This window comes from Somniosus microcephalus, chromosome 12 (assembly GCF_052327205.1).
Source record: "Somniosus microcephalus isolate GS21.2 chromosome 12, FLI_Smic_1.0, whole genome shotgun sequence".
Taxonomy (NCBI): Eukaryota; Metazoa; Chordata; class Chondrichthyes; order Squaliformes; family Somniosidae; genus Somniosus; species Somniosus microcephalus.
This window is the reverse complement of record NC_140998.1, coordinates 17,716,736-17,730,049: the sequence shown is the minus strand read 5'-3', so window position 1 is coordinate 17,730,049 and position 13,314 is coordinate 17,716,736. Positions and strand designations below refer to the sequence as shown.

Below are 13,314 nucleotides of genomic sequence, written 5' to 3'. Positions count from 1 at the left end.
CCTGCTTCAACCACTCTTTGTGGTAACGAGATCCACATTCTCACCACACTCTGTGTAAAGAAATTCCTCCTAAATGTTGGCTATCTTGTATATGCCCCCCCCCCCTGTTCTGGACTCATCCACAAATGGACACAGTTTCTCCACATCCAACCTATAAAATCCCCTTTATAATTTTCAAGACCTCTATCAGGCCTCCTCTTCGCTCAATCTTTCCTGATTGTTGCATCCTCTCAGTTATGGCAACATCTTTGTAATTCTTCTCCGCATTTTCTTTCTCCAGGTGCTTCAATGTCCTTGTTGTACGGAGCCCAGAACTACATCCACTACTTCAAGTGTGGGCCAAGTTGACACAATAGTGTGACAGAAATGTGACAATGGGAATTCACATTTTGTAGAGGGGGTGGAAGACTTTAATATAGATATAGCTAGATATGTGTGTATATATTAGATAGATATATTCCTTCATATTTAAAAAACAAAAAAGTACTATCATTTTTGTAGGAATCTGTGGAACTTCCGCTCACCCATCCAGAATATTATGAAGAAATGGGAATTAAGCCTCCTAAAGGAGTTATTCTGTACGGAGCACCTGGCACAGGTAAATTATATCTTTACATTGTCAGTGGTAATTTATTCTTAATTACTTTTTTTAAAATCCCTTCTATCTGTTCAGCGCCAGCGGGATAAAAGAAGGAGCTGCTAAAATCTAAATGTTCTTGGTGTTTCTCCATGGTCAGTGTAACCCAGCTGAGGGGTTGCAGCACACTTTCACCACCAGTTGGCAGCTCCAGCGCACTTTGTGGATATAAGAACGTAAGAATTAGGAGCAGGAGTCGGCCCTACGGTCCCTTGAGCCTGCTCCGCCATTCAGTAAGATCATGGCTGATCTTCAACCTCAACTCCACTTTCCCGCCTGATCTCCATATCCCTCGATTCCCCAGAGTCCAAAAATCTATCGATCTCGGCCTTGAATATACTCAATGACTCAGCATCCACAGCCCTTTGAGTAGAGAATTCCAAAGATTCACAACCCTCCGAGTGAAGACATTTCTCATCTCAGTCTTAAATGGTTGACCCCTTATCCTGAGACTATGCCCCCTAGTTCTAGACTCTCCAGCCAGGGGAAACAACCTCTCAGCATCTACCCTCAGAATCTTATGTTTCAGTGAGATCACCTCATTCTTCTAAACTCCAGAGAGTATCGGCCCATTCTACTCCATCTCTCCTCATAGGACAACCCTCTCATCCCAGGAATCAATCCAGTGAACCTTCGTTGCACCGCCTCTAAAGCAAGTATATCCTTCCTCAGATAAGGAGACCAAAACTGTGCACAGTACTCCAGGTGTGGTCTCACCAAGGCCCTGTACAATTGTAGCAAGACTTCCTTACTCTTATACTCCAACCCCCTTGCAATAAAATGCCGGGATTGTGCCAGGAATTTCACACTGGGTTTCTGCCTGAAGGTTATGATCCGGTCTAAAAACTGTAGGGCACAGCAGCCGAGGTGCATTTTGTTCTGCTGCTCAACTTCTATCCAGGCCCATAGAGTTAGCTGTGTGGGCACCAGAGCAGTGCTGTGCCAGCACCTGGAGTGGGCACATCGCCCGTGCACTGGTATCACTTTGTCCACTTAGATTGTGTCCTTTCCCTAGGGACCGGTGATGGTGTCCTTTCCCCAGGGACCAGTGATGGTGTCCTTTCCCCAGGGACCAGTGATGGTGTCCTTTCCCCAGGGACCAGTGATGGTGTCCTTTCCCCAGGGACCAGTGATGGTGTCCTTTCCCCAGGGACCAGTGATGGTGTCCTTTCCCCGGGGACCAGTGATGGTGTCCTTTCCCCAGGGACCAGTGATGGTGTCCTTTCCCTAGGGACCGGTGATGGTGTCCTTTCCCCAGGGACCAGTGATGGTGTCCTTTCCCCAGGGACCAGTGATGGTGTCCTTTCCCCAGGGACCAGTGATGGTGTCCTTTCCCCAGGGACCAGTGATGGTGTCCTTTCCCCGGGGACCAGTGATGGTGTCCTTTCCCCAGGGACCAGTGATGGTGTCCTTTCCCTAGGGACCGGTGATGGTGTCCTTTCCCCAGGGACCAGTGATGGTGTCCTTTCCCCAGGGACCAGTGATGGTGTCCTTTCCCCAGGGACCAGTGATGGTGTCCTTTCCCCAGGGACCAGTGATGGTGTCCTTTCCCTAGGGACCAGTGATGGTGTCCTTTCCCCGGGGACCAGTGATGGTGTCCTTTCCCCGGGGACCAGTGATGGTGTCCTTTCCCCGGGGACCAGTGATGGTGTCCTTTCCCCGGGGACCAGTGATGGTGTCCTTTCCCCGGGGACCAGTGATGGTGTCCTTTCCCCGGGGACCAGTGATGGTGTCCTTTCCCCGGTGACCAGTGATGTTGTCCTTTCCCCGGGGACCAGTGATGGTGTCCTTTCCCCGGGGACCAGTGATGGTGTCCTTTCCCCGGGGACCAGTGATGGTGTCCTTTCCCCGGGGACCAGTGATGGTGTCCTTTCCCCGGGGACCAGTGATGGTGTCCTTTCCCCGGGGACCAGTGATGGTGTCCTTTCCCCGGGGACCAGTGATGGTGTCCTTTCCCCAGGGACCAGTGATGGTGTCCTTTCCCCGGGGACCAGTGATGATGTCCTTTCCCCAGGGGCCAGTGATGGTGTCCTTTCCCCAGGGACCAGTAGACTCGCACGAGGAGGGGAGTAACCAGTCGACACTCTACTGCGCGGATGTACATGTCGGTGCAATGCACGCCCGCAAAGCGGTATCTCCATGTCGAAGAAAATCGGCGTGGTGCTGGGGATGCAGCCCAATAGACATTGGTTCGATCACCTAAGGAATTTCCTGATTATTTTTTATCCCCTAATTGGCTTGTGTTTTTATCTTTTTACCCCTCCCAGGAGATTACATGGTTCCGGGTGGGGTGGGGTGGGGAGTGTGTGTGTTATGATGTTCAAGACATCCCAACTGTATGGGATGGACCAGTAGATCCTTTCCGGGCCAACATTTTTCGTATGTTCGTACAAGTGAGCTAGGGTTTAGTGAATCTCACTCGTTCCAAAGTTTAATGGCCGCCTTCTGTGCGGCAACCATTCTATGATCCTAATTGTACCAATATTGCAGATTCATTTTGTGCAATCCTGGAGATTTTGTTTTCTCTAATTTGCCAGTCTCTTGCTGAAGTACAGAGCGATGGTGCAGGCCTCCGCTGGAGTACTGTGTACACTTCTAGTCCTTATATAATCCAGGCATTGTTGAGGCTGCAGTGCAAGGATTAGGTGCCTATGTAATGAGGAGAGGCTATAGAAGCTGGGACTGTTTACACCGGAGAAGGCTCGGAGGTGATTTTGCCGAAGTATTCACGCTCCTGAAGGGTATAGACAAGATGAACTTTGCACACATTCTACAACATCAGGGCATAGCGTCAAACATGGGGTGGAGGGGGGGTTGGTGAAAGGACAGTTTCGAGTTAACTACTTTATGCAGAGGGTGCTGAATGTATGGGATGGACTACCAAGGGAATTGGATAAATACTTGAAGGGAAAAGATTTGCAGGGCTATGGGGAAAGAGCAAGGGAAGTGGGATTATTTGGAAAGCTCTTTCAAAGCCGGCACAGGCACGATGGGCCAAATGGCCTCCTGCGCTGTATCATTCTATGAGCAGTGGTGGCTGATTTGTATAAGCCAATTCTAGAGAGTGAATAAGAAATGGGAGAAAACACTCAGAGGGGTATGGCGCCAGAGAGATCGGAATGGGCTTCTCCAATACACTTATATGTTCCGACATGCAGTTCAAAGAGCACCAGATGCCTCCAGTAGCTTACCCAAGTGGCCATACTTCATGTGTGAGCCCACACAGTGAGTATGCACTTGCCAGGAGCAGGAACACTGGCTGTTTCTCCCTCACCAGCCCAGCGATACCGATGACAATTGCAGGACAAAGCAGCCCGCTTGATTGGCACCCCATCCAGCAACTTAAACCATTCACTCCCTCCACCACCGGCGCACCGTGGCTGCAGTGTGTACCATCTACAAGATGCACTGCAGCAACTCGCCAAGGCTTCTTCGGCAGCACCTCCCAAACCCGCGACCTCTACCACCTAGAAGGACAAGGGCAGCACGCACATGGGAACACCGCCACCTCCAAGTTCCCCTCCAAGTCACACACCATCCTGACTTGGAATTATATCGCCGTTCCTTCATCGTCGCTGGGTCAAAATCCTGGAAATCCCTCCGTAACAGCACTGTGGGAGTACCTTCACCACACGGACTGCAGCGGTTCAAGAAGGCGGCTCACCACCACCTTCTCAAGGGCGATTAGGGATGGGCAATAAATGCCGGCCCTGCCAGTGACTCCCACATCCAGGAATTCATTTTTAAAAAGAGCTCCCACCGTTGCTCCTATTGCGCTGAGATCAGCTCCTTTAGCACAGAGCAGGAATCGAATCTGGCACCCTCTCCCGCGTGGTTCCCTTGCCCACTGCCCTTGATAACTGAGACATCAGGGGAGTATAAGGGGTTTGTTTCTTTAAATAATTAAACAGTAAATCTTGGATTCATGTTTAATAATCCTCAACTGCCCAAAGTGCGCTCCTTTGTGAATTATGAGTGTGCTTCTACAAGTGGGTGGGAGAGATTGCCTCTCTACTCAGTAACAGTCTTGGGATCACTTGCACCTCATGTCTACATAGGGAAGTAAAATGAATGCTTTCAGCATGTTAAATGTCTCTGACGTCGTCACTTTAATGTCCGTGCAATCGCGCGGATTTAAAACTGCCCCTGCTGAATGGCTGCAGCAAATTCTATAAACGGCCCAGCCTGTTGACATGCCCTTTGTTTATTGACGTGCAGGTAAGACTCTGTTGGCTAAAGCAGTCGCAAACCAAACCTCGGCTACGTTCCTGCGAGTGGTTGGCTCGGAGCTCATCCAGAAGTACCTGGGGGACGGGCCAAAGCTTGTTCGCGAGCTGTTTCGGGTTGCGGAAGAGCATGCTCCCTCCATCGTGTTCATTGATGAAATCGATGCCATCGGCACGAAAAGGTAAGCCGGACCCGGAGGCGTCTTTGAGCGCGGTTAGACAGTATTGCGTATGGGTTAAAGGGTTTTTCTTGAGTTTGGTACAGTTTATATATTCAAGTCATGGTGGATATTAATAGAAAGAAAGACAGACTTGCATTTCTATCGCACCTTTCACGTCCTCAAGATGTCCCAATGCGCTTTACAGCCAATTAAGTGCTTTTGAAGTGTAGTTACTGTTGTAATGTAGGAAACTCGGCAACCAAATTGAGCGCAGCAAGCTCCCACAAGCAGCAATGTGATGATGACCAGATCATCTGTTTTAGTGATGTTGATTGAGGGATAAATATTGGCCACGACACCAGGGAGAACTCCCCTGCTCTTCTTTGAAATAGCGCCATGGGATCTTTTACGTCCACCTGAGAGGCCGAATGGTGTCTCAGTTTAACATCTCATCCGAAAGATGTGCTGCTCTCCCTCAGTACCGAACTGGGAGCGTCGGCCTAGAGTTTGTGCTCAAGCCTCTGGAGTGTGGCTTGAAACTGCGATCTTCTGACAGAGGTGAGAGAGCGACCCACCGAGCCAAGGCTGTCCACATAGACATACATGGATAGTTGTGAACAATTGTACAACTTGGCAGCTGGCTGTGATCAGTGGGAAGCTGGGTAGAGCTGCATGGCGGAGAGCAAACTCATTAATCACTGGTTACAGGCAATTCGTGATCACAGGAACATAGCAATTGCTAAACGAAAAAAGACCAAGCTCCATCTAGTTCACCTCCTAGCATCCTGCTAACCCCACGATTCAATGATAATGGAGTTGTTGACTAATCATAGAACATAGAAAAATAGGAGCAGGAGCCGGCCCTTCGAGCCTGCTCCGCCATTCAATATGATCATGGCTGATCCTCTATCTCAATACCATATTCCCACTCTCTCCCCGTACCCCTTGATGCCTTTTGTGTCTGGAAATCTATCTATCTCCTTCTTAAATATATTCAGTGACTTGGGCTCCACAGCCTTCTGTGGTAGAGAATTCCACAGGTTCACCACCCTCTGAGTGAAGAAATTTCTCCTCATCTCAGTCCTAAATTGTCCTACCCCGTATCCTGAGACTGTGACCCCTCGTTCTAGACCCCCCCCCCCCCCAGCCAGGGGAAACATCCTCCCTGCATCCAGTCCGTCTAGCCCTTCAATCTCTATCAATCAGTCTACAACAGACCCAGACATGAGGTGAGGAAAACCCCCAGTGGTGGAGAGCTTTGGGAACCAGAGGTCCAAAGTCACCTGTTCCTCCTGAGCCCGCTGCACTCACCGCATCATGTCACATCCTTGGTGCTTTCTGTGTTGGTCAGTTCTTGAGCATCGATTGAGTCTTGAACCTAGGACCTTCCTGGTCCGAATGGCTCAGTGTTACAATTCCATTGGAGATGGTGCTTTTGAGCGGTTTCTCAGCCTGCTGAAGGTTGGTGAGGATCCCCTGTACTTGCTGCCAGTATACGGCCGTTCTGATCGTTGAATCGCCTTTCGTTCTCAGGTACGATTCCAATTCCGGCGGTGAACGGGAAATCCAGCGTACAATGTTGGAGCTTCTGAACCAGCTGGATGGATTTGACTCTCGGGGAGATGTGAAAGTTATCATGGCTACAAACAGAATAGAAACACTCGACCCAGCTCTCATCAGGCCAGGTGAGTTTACAGATGGTCAGTACGTAGAATTTGCTCTTTAATCGGTTAGACGGTGCAACTGAAGGTAAGAGAGCAGCTGCGGCATTTAAAAAAAAAAAAAATGCAACTAGATATGGAATAATATTTTTTTAAACTCCCAAGAGCTGAAAATCTGAGATGGAAAATGTGAGAAATCCGCGGCAGAGAAGACAATGCAGGTTAACATAACACAATAGCAAAATACTGCGGATGCTGGAAATCTGAAATAACAACAGAAAGTGCTGGAAATACTCAGCAGGTCAGGCAGCATCCGTGGAGAGAGAAACAGAGTTAACGTTTCAGGTCGATGACCCTTCGTCAGAACTGGAAAAAGTTAGAGATGTAACCGATTTTTAATCAAGTGTAGGGGCAGGTTAACATCTTGGGAGATTCCTCGGTAACGTGTCCTTTGTTTCTATCAGGAGCTCGTGGGCATTGAGTTTATTTCCAATGTTTTCCGATTTTTATGGCGCATAGGCCAGGGACTAGATCAAAAACCTAACTGTCGGAGCAAATACAGGAAACTTTGGTTTATCCGGAGGTTAACTCGAGACACCGGCAAAAATCAGGAGCCGTTTCATTAGTTTTTTTTTCTTTTTGTTGCTATTTTTTCACCAGTCAGGCTCTGCAAGGTCTCGCTGAAGCTGTTGCTAAGCTACAGAGACGCTTGCCAGGTACGGCCGACTGTTTAGAAGCTGTTGCTAAGCAACAGGGTTTTGTTGCCAGATACGGAGCTCAAAATCTCCGTATGTTTCAACATTAGCGCTGGTTTGTCCGGCAGTTTTGATGGGACGGCAACAGCTCGGTCCCGTCGGTGCCGGATAGCACAAAGTTTCCTGTACCTGGTTACTTATCCAAATGCTGCTCATTGAACCACACATAGAGCAGTGTGAGCCAGCCCTGACGAGTTATACTGCTGACTGCGCCCCACTCTGAGGGGACATCAGAGCGTGTTTACACGCAAGCGCATTACTCTCTGCTAACTGGTAAATATTTACTGTTAGTGAAGTGTGGCACCAGCCACGGTTACACAGGCGCTTTAGATCCTGTACCAGGGTTTGAACACGTTGACTGCATTACTGAGGGACTGCTGCATTGTCAGAGATGTCTCTCAGACCGACATTTGAACCAATCTGCCGGTCAGCTGATCACGGCACTATTCAGAGTAGAGCCCAGAGTTCTCCCGTTGGCCTGAGCAGTGTTTTCCCCTCAACCATTGCCATCGACAAGCAAGTGCATTAGCTGGTCATTGGGATGTTCTGCCACTGAACGTCGGCTGCATTCGCCTACATAGCAATCACAGCACACCTAAACTAATTCATTATATGGAGAAAAGAAAAGAAAAGAGAGACTTGCATTTCTACAGCGCCTATCGCAGCCTCAGGACGTCCCAAAGCGCTTTATAGCCAGTAGAGCACTTTTGATACCTGGGATGGCAGGAATGACGTATGAGGAGAGATTGGGTCGATTGGGCTTATATTCGCTGGAGTTTAGAAGAATGAGAGGGGATCTCATTGAAACTTATAAAATTCTAACAGGACTAGACAGACTAGATGCAGGAAGGTTGTTCCTGATGGCGGGGGAGTCCAGAACCAGGGGTCACAGCCTAAGGATAAGGGATAAGCCATTTAGGACAGAGATGAGGAGGAATTTCTTCACCCAGAGAGTGGTGAACCTGTGGAATTCTCTACCACAGAAGGCAGTTGAGGCCAATTCATTAAATATATTCAAGAAGGAGTTACGTAGATATATTTCTTAAGGCTAAAGGGATATGGGGAGAAAGCAGGGACAGGGTACTGAGTTTGGATGATCAACCATGATCTCATTAAATGGCGGAGCAGGCTCGATGGGCCGAATGGCCTACTCCTGCTCCTATCTTCTATATTTCTATGTTTGAAGTGTAGTCACTGTTGTAAAGTAGGAAACGCAGCAGCCAATTTGCGCACAGCAAGCTCCCACAAACAGCAATGTGATACTGACCAGATAATCTGTTTGTGATATTGTTTGTGGGATAGATATTGGGGAGAACTCCCCTGCTCCTCTTCGAAATAGTGCCATGGGATCTTTTACATCCACCTGAAAGAGCAGACGGGGCCTCTGTTTAATGTCTCATCCGAAAGACGGCACCTCCGACAAAAACGATACTCCCTCAGCACTGCAACTGGAGTGTCGGCCTAGATTTTTGCGCTCAAGTCTCTGGAGGGGGGACTTTGAACCCACAGCCTTCTGACTCGGAGGCGAGAGAGTTACAGGAAACTCTCATATAAAGGGCACCTAAATATCCGGAATTCTCTATTAACCGGCAAAATTCTCACTCTGAAAACAACACCTCAATAACCGGCAATGTTGCCGAGTCCGAGTCTCCCGCGGTGGCCGAGTTAGTCAGTGGGGGTAGTTCTCCAAACTGCCACTACTCGTCGTCTTGACGCTGTTGGAAGTCGGAACACCTCAATAACAGGAGTCTGACTCTCCTGCGCTGCCGGTAGTCTCTTCCGATCCGCCATTTTACAGGGGTACTGTGTGTCTCCCACGCTGCTGGTAGTCATTGCATTGCATTACTCTCGACTAGCAGTACTGTACTTAATCAAGCATCTTCCACCATCCAGTTAACACAACATTCTGTAGGTGAGTACCCAATTACTGTATACTGCACATTTCTTGATTTTCTTATTTTTCTTAGTTAAAAATAGCCTCGGTAGATAACCCTCTCCGTCATCCGGAATTTTTGATCAACCGGCAACCCGTCGGTGCCGGATACCAAAGAGTTTCCTGTACCCACTGAGCCACAGCTGACTCCGCACTTTGAGACATAAGACGCTGTATAAACACAAGTCTTATTTTTTTGATTTTCTGTCATTCCAGGGAGGATTGATCGTAAAATTGAATTTCCTCTCCCGGATGAAAAGACCAAGCGACGTATCTTCCAGATCCACACGAGCAGAATGACAGTAGCACAAGACGTGAGCTTGGATGAACTGATCCTGGCTAAAGATGATCTGTCCGGGGCAGATATTAAGGTGAGTGGCCTATTTTTCTTATGCCCTTTGTGTTTCTCCTCCCCTCTCATGCTAGATTGATCCCTGGGATGAGAGGGTTGTCCTATGAGGAGAGATTGAGTATATTGGGCCTATACTGTCTGGAGTTTAGAAGAATGAGAGGTGATCTCATTGAAATGTATAAAATTCTTAGTGGGCTTGACAGGGTAGATACTGAGAGGCTGCTTCCCCTGGCTGGAGCGTCTAGAACTAGGGACATAGTCTCAGGATAAAGGGACCGAGATGAGGAGAAATTTATTCACTCAGAGGGGTGTAAATCTTTGGCATTCTCCACCCCAGACGGCTGTGGATGCTGAATCATTGAGTATATTCAAGGCTGAGATCGATAGATTTTTAGGTACTAAGGGAATCAAGGGATATGGGGATCGGGCGGGAAAGTGGAGTTGAGGTCGAAGATCAGCCATGATCTTATTGAATGGCGGAGCAGCCTCGAGAGGCCGTGTGGCCTACTCCTGCTCCTATATTCTTATGTTTTTGCGCAGGTGTCTGTCACTCTTGCTGTGCACGGTTCCACGGGAGCTGATCACTCTCCGGTACTTCTCCCAAGTGTGAGCCTGGCCAGTGAGCATCAGCAGGCTGTTTTAACTGTGGAGAATATTGTAGCCGAGCCCAAAACCCATCCTCTCACAATCCCTTCCCAGCAGAGGTCACTGGATAGCATCGGGACTGGGAACCCTGGCTGGTGTACATTCTACGGTGTCAGTTTGGCTCAGTTGGTAGCACCCTTGCCCCTGAATCAGAAGGTTCACTTCCAAAACTTGAACACCTAATCTAGGTTGGCACTAAGGAGTGTTGCACTGCCGGAGGTGCCGTATCGGATGAGGTGTTAACCCGAAGCTCTGTCTGCCTGTTTGAGTGGATGTTAAAAATCCCATGCCACTATTCGAAGACTGTCGAGAGAACTCCCAATTCTCCTGGACAACATTCCTTCCTCAACCAACACCACCAAAAGCAGATTAGCTGGTCATGCATCTTATTGCTGTTTGTGGGATCTTGCTTTGTGCAAAATGGCTGCTGCATTTGCCTATGTAGCAAGTCACTGCACTTCACAGGCATTCATTGTCTGTGAAGCGCTTTGTGATGTTTCCGAGAGACCTGATGAGGATTTCTAGACATGCAAGTTCTTTGTCTAAATATCTTGTTTGGCTGCTAACTGTCATTAGCAATTCCTCAAGTAGTGCTCTCTGTTATGAGTTAACTGTACCGGGGCTTATATAGTGACAGATTTAACACTGGAACGTTGAGATTGAATGCAAGGTTATACCCATCAGGAAAGGATGAACAGGCTGGGTCTCTTTTCTCTTGAAGAAAGAAGGCTGAGGGGTGACCTGATAGAGGTCTTTAAAATTATGAAAGCTTTTGATAGAGTGGATACAGAGAGAATGTTTCCACTTGTGGGGAGGAGCATAACTAGAGGCCATCAATATAAGATAGTCACCAAGAAATCCAATAGGGAATTCAGAAGAAACTTCTTTACCCAAAGAGTGGTGAGAATGTGGAACTCACTACCACAGGGAGTGGTTGAAGCGAATAGTATAGATGCTTTGAAGGGGAGGCTGGACAAACATATGAGGGAGAAGGGAATAGAGGGTTACGCCGATAGAGTTAGATGAGGAAAGATGGGAGGAGGCTCGTGTGGAGCATAAACGCCGGCGTGGACTGGTTGGGCCGAATGGCCTGTTTCTGTGCTGTATATCCTATGTAATCCTTTGTGTCCTGGTATCCCTGTTGCAGGCTATCTGTACAGAAGCTGGTTTGATGGCCCTGCGTGAGCGAAGGATGAAGGTCACCAATGAAGACTTCAAGAAGTCGAAAGAAAACGTCTTGTACAAGAAACAGGAGGGCACGCCCGAAGGACTGTACCTTTAACTCTCGGCAGGATTCCTTGCATAAACCTTCCTTCTGCTAGAGAAATTCTCCGAGCCTTTCCGGGTGTGGGAGTTTGAGGCCGGGGATTTTGATACGTAATGTTTGCTTGCACAGCTTGTGTCGTCCACCTTGGAGACCTTATTCCCTGTAAGTCACATCTTAATGAATAAAGTATTAGCTCTACGTGTTTTGAAATGACCTATGGTGGTTCATGTTGGCTTCTACAATGCTGACGCTTTGACAAGATGGCGGTCTATTTGAGCTGCTTGACTTGTCGTTACGTAAAGTGGGAGACTCTTCAGATCCCTTTCTCTTGGGGGCAACTTGTCCTTTCACCTCTGAACCCTGGGTGTGAATCCGGCCCCGATTAGATGGTGCTGTGAGCATCTCCTTTCTCTGTTAGCTGTGAGTGATACCTGTGAAATGTTGCTAAGGATGCCTCTGCCCAGCTTCCACCATGCGCAGGCCCACAACAGAAACTGCCTTTAAATGGCTGCAAACTCCAGCCGGGTGTGGGAGAAAAAGAAAGACTTGCATTCATATAGCACCTTTCATGACCACTGGACGTCCCAAAGCGCTTTACAGCCAATGAAGTACTTTTGAAGTGGAGTCACTGTTGTAATGTGGGAAACACGGCAGCCAATGTGGGAAACGAGGAGGGGATATTCCTCTGATTTTTAAGGTGGAGGTACATAGCGAGGGTAGAGTCAAGGGAGCTTTACCCTACAGCTGGCCTAGTGCTTGATGACACAGTCTCATCATTCTCCTGTGTTAATGTAACCCAGGCCAGTCAGAATATAAAATTTGGAGAAAAAATCTTGTCCGAGACATATCGGTAAAATTTAAGCGTTGGGTCTCCCCGTCGGTTATTGCTGTAATAAAGACTCGATAACATTTAATGGGTGCTCCACCATCGAGCAGGCTGTGCATTACTGGAAAAGGTCACTAGGACCAACAGTCTCTTTTAAATTGATTTCAACCATAGAAGATAGGAGCAGGAGTAGGCCATTCGGCCCCTCGAGCCTGCTGTGCCATTTAATGAGATCATGGCTGATCATCCAAATTCAGTACCCTGTCGCTGCTTTCTCCCCATATCCCTTGATCCCTCTCTTTTCCCCCCCCCCCCCCCCCCCCAAAGCCCTACCTGCAATGCTGTCACTGCACGGGATCCTGCACTTTCCCCCCAGCCCTGCCTCCATTGCTGTCACTGCACAGTTGCACGGGTACTTGCCGCTGCACCGCGCGAGCTGCAGGGCTCACGCGCTCTCCCGTGCCGCCGCACGAGCAGGTCACAATGGCAATGGTGCGGCAGGAGGAGACGGTGAACGCAATACTCCCCAACACCCTCAGACCCCGACCATCTGCGCACCATTATCTCTCAACGTCTTCGCTTCACACCAGACTCTCCTGTTCAAAAGAGGGGAGAGGGATAAACCCGGCAACTGCAGGCCAGTCAGCCTAATATCTGTGGTGGGGAAACTTTGAGAGACAATAACCTGAGACTAAATTAATTGTAACCAACATCCCCACTAAGCTGCATAGCCGTACATCTGTCTGGGCGTCCCGCGCAGGCTGCTCACCAGCTTCTCAATGGGAGATTTCACGCCGCCCGTTAAAGGGACCGCGCACCCGGAAAAAAAAAATTAGGGGGAACATTGATTG

General features: G+C 48.7%; 1 protein-coding gene across 1 annotated transcript in view; it reads left to right on the top strand.

The window, feature by feature from the left end:
• LOC147109055 (26S proteasome regulatory subunit 4) overlaps positions 1–11,835 on the top strand; it is a 31,289-nt gene extending 19,454 nt beyond the window's left edge. The window contains exons 7-11 of the mRNA XM_086002632.1: positions 502–598; positions 4,856–5,045; positions 6,558–6,709; positions 9,590–9,744; positions 11,518–11,835. Of these exons, the coding sequence (XP_085858758.1) occupies positions 502–598; positions 4,856–5,045; positions 6,558–6,709; positions 9,590–9,744; positions 11,518–11,652 (729 nt within the window). The 3' untranslated portion in view covers positions 11,653–11,835. The remainder of the gene's footprint in view (positions 1–501; positions 599–4,855; positions 5,046–6,557; positions 6,710–9,589; positions 9,745–11,517) is intronic.
• Positions 11,836–13,314: the final 1,479 nt, after the last annotated feature.